The sequence below is a fragment of the Perna viridis genome, chromosome 2, assembly GCF_037379345.1.
Source record: "Perna viridis isolate PV_CMFRI_1.1 ecotype Kerala chromosome 2, ASM3737934v1, whole genome shotgun sequence".
Taxonomy (NCBI): domain Eukaryota; kingdom Metazoa; phylum Mollusca; class Bivalvia; order Mytilida; family Mytilidae; genus Perna; species Perna viridis.
In genome coordinates, this window is record NC_142446.1 from 20,817,654 (window position 1) to 20,821,107 (window position 3,454).

At 29.0% G+C, this 3,454-nt stretch overlaps 1 protein-coding gene across 1 annotated transcript in view; it reads right to left on the reverse strand.

Annotated features, from left to right (window-relative positions):
* The window catches only part of LOC148624014 (GTP-binding protein 2-like), a 29,650-nt gene extending 29,304 nt beyond the window's left edge, over positions 1–346 (reverse strand). The window contains exon 1 of the mRNA XM_088566415.1: positions 123–346. Within this exon, the coding sequence (XP_088422541.1) occupies positions 123–194 (72 nt within the window). The 5' untranslated portion in view covers positions 195–346. The remainder of the gene's footprint in view (positions 1–122) is intronic.
* Positions 347–3,454: the final 3,108 nt, after the last annotated feature.

Below are 3,454 nucleotides of genomic sequence, written 5' to 3' on the forward strand. Positions count from 1 at the left end.
ACACCCCAAAAGTAGTGAAACTAATTTAACAAGTTCTAACAAAAATAATTTAAGAATAGCAGGTCACTGACACTGTGCTGAATTCAAATGAAGTGAAAGAATGAATCAAAACAATAACAAACCTCTGGTGGTAAGGAATTGAGTGTCCCAGTGTCTAATCCTGGTCCCTGTTGATCCATTTTACTCATTTCCATTTATTGAATGTTGTTTTGCATTTGCTTGATACAGTTAGGTAAATTTACATCACTGTGCAACAAATCGGTCGTTATTTACTTGATAAAAGCTGATATTTCACTTTTGTGCGCCATCTTGCATCAGCTGTGGCAACGTAATCACAGAGACAAATACGGAACGATTATTTCAATTTACACGTATCTTTCTATTTTTAGCCATTTAATTTTAGCATATGCCCTTGGATTAGGATCTCCTTGTATTTCTAAATCCTGTTGTTGTTTTGTTGTTTTTATTTTACATTTTGAAGCAGACAACACGGGTCCCTGGAATATAATCGATGATTTTAAACAAAATCAATTCAAATCAAATGTTAGCTCTATTGTATAAGAAGGGGAGAGTTCGCCAATCTCATTAGTGATGTCATATTCACTCATTTGCATATCATTAAGTTTCAAATCGGTTGGCAAATTAACAACTAAACAAAATAAATCAAGGATTGAAAATTTCTTGATAACAATCCCAATTTTCAAAACTTAATAAATTTGTTATTTCGGTTCTGTAAAATATTCTATTGCAATTAAATGATTCATAATTTGAAAGTGAATTTATAGGAGAGTTCGCCAATCTTATTAGTGATGTCATATTCACTAATTTGCATATCATTAAGTGTCAAATTGGTTGGCAAATTAACAACTAAATAAACAATTGACAATTTCATTATTAGAATCCCAATTTTCAAAACTTTGTTATTTTATATCCAATTTTGGTTCTGTAAAATGTTTTATTTAGATAAAATAATTTATATTTTGTATGTGAATTTATAACTGTTTTATTTGAAAAAATAAATTTATAGTAATGTTTATATGTAAACCTCTATATTTGTATAAAATTATAATTAAAATCTTATATACATATAGTCTAATTACTGAATATTTATTTAAAAATTCCATGGATAAAAAGAATTTTATTTGCAATGTTGGGAACCAAAAGAATTTTTCAATTATCTTTAAAAATGAAAAAGTTATGATGATTTAAAGTTGATACCCTATGCCACTCAATGGATTTTTTGCCAACCAAAACCAAATCACAAGTAAGTGATGACATCACGAAGAACTCTTCTATAGATCTTTTACAGGAAAAATAGATATATAATATTTATAAGTAAATCTTTACTTCCATATGAAATTATTATTAAAATTTGATGCATATATAGTCCAATTACTGAGTCCTTGTTTAAAAATTCCATGGGTATCAAGGTTTTTATTCACCGTTTAGGGAATCAAAAGAATTTTCAATTATCTTAAAAAATGAAAAAAGTTATGATGATTTAAAGTTGATGTCCCATGCCACTCAGTGGATTTTTTGCCAACCAAATCACAGGTAAACGTTGACATCACAAAGAACTGTGTTGGCTTTAGCAAGGATACAATATTCAATATTTATGTAGATCTGAATTTGAATTGTGATTAAATGCTGGTGACACATTTTCTGATTCAGATTGAAAGTATTCTTAGAACTTGAAGTTATCCTATTTTGAACCAATATTTATGTAATATTGCAGATTTTAAAGTTTAAAATGTCTATTCAATTGTTTTTGAAAAAGTAGCTAAATTATAAGCAGCAATAATTAAAAAAAACATTCTGTCATACATGTATTGAATTATTAATTTTATGGTTATGACTTCCTTAAAGAGATGTTGTTTTAGTGGCAGATTGGTATTATGTTAATTTTGTGCAAAAATCCAAATTTTGGCAAAAAGAGTAGATATTAATCTGGAATACCTCCCCTTTACAAAATTTATGGATTGATGCATGTAATATGAAACTCATAAAGTATCAAAACAATATTAAAGTGTTACACTTGTTAAATTATGGACAAATTTTTAATATGAATTTTTAACTGTTAAACTTAGCCATTTTTTTTCATTGGTTCAGCGTGTCAGACAAGCATAATGTAGGATCATCTGCTATAGGACAATAATCTCTATAAATCAATGAGTATAAACATACTTTAAGCAATTTTTAACCCACACTATAGTTTTTTAATTTGTTTGGTATGAATACATTGAAATCAAAATATGTAGCTGTACCCCCTATTTGCTAAACAAGTACTATCTTTTAAATAATGATAGCCAACGCAGTAAAATTATGTTCCTTTTACTTATAATTTCTATATATTCAATTATAAAATAATAACACATGAGGTACAATTTCAATTTTCTATACAGTTATTAGTACATTTTGATTTTGGCCAATAGGGAAACATAATTTTGATCAAGTGACTTTGTTTTATGGTTTCAGAGGATACTTTTTTTTAAATATTAATACATATACAATGAAATGGTGATGTCATGACAACAGCTGTAAGGCTGTCTAAACAATGTGATGACATTAGCTTTCATGTATCTTTGGTCCAGATGAGCTTAAAACCATTTTGTCATTTGTACTTCAACAAACAGACAGATATTTGAGAAACCCAGTAAAGTGTAAAAAATCTAAGAATGTATCAGTTGCTCATCCAAATAAAAATAGATAACCTTGGCAATTGTAAACAAGTTCATCATCTACCTGTGGATATTGAAATACCTAACATAATCATTTTACCCTCTCTAATGAGCAAATACTAAATTTGAGAAAAACAAACTGAACACATGGTCCAGATGAAATGGTTAAAAAAACATGCTAAGATAAAGTTTTCTCCTTTTGGCCCCTTTCCCCCCAAAGATAAGGGTCACAGCATTTTATTTTTTGTAATATGAAACCTTAATTGTGAGAGATCCTTTCACTTTTATTCAAGTTACTGTGCAGACACAATATGTCTAAGGTCCATGACAACATTAGTATCATACAACTGCAAACTTTTTAAGGCCATACAAAGTAAGTAATCTGGCTTTCATCAGCAAGATGTAAGCAACCAGATGTTTTTTTATTCAGGTCAATGATTGGATTTCTGCTGCCATAAATTCTGCTTTAGCTATATAATTAACTAATTTTAGTTTGAAAAAAAAAATCATTCTTAAAATAGTTTTAAAAGTCTGTTCTTTGAACAGGAAGTGGATATTGGACAGCTCCCAAAATTGCTTACAAAGTATGCTCCATCTATATAAAGCCACTAACCAAATTAAAATCCATCCATCCACTGGGAACCCAGATATTTGCAACAAAATTTGTACAAACTGATGGAAATAAGGATGGACAAGGTGTTTCCAGCAGACCACCCACTCGTTGAGTGGGTGTATAATAAAAAAAATAATTTCTACCAAATAGAGAAACAGTAACG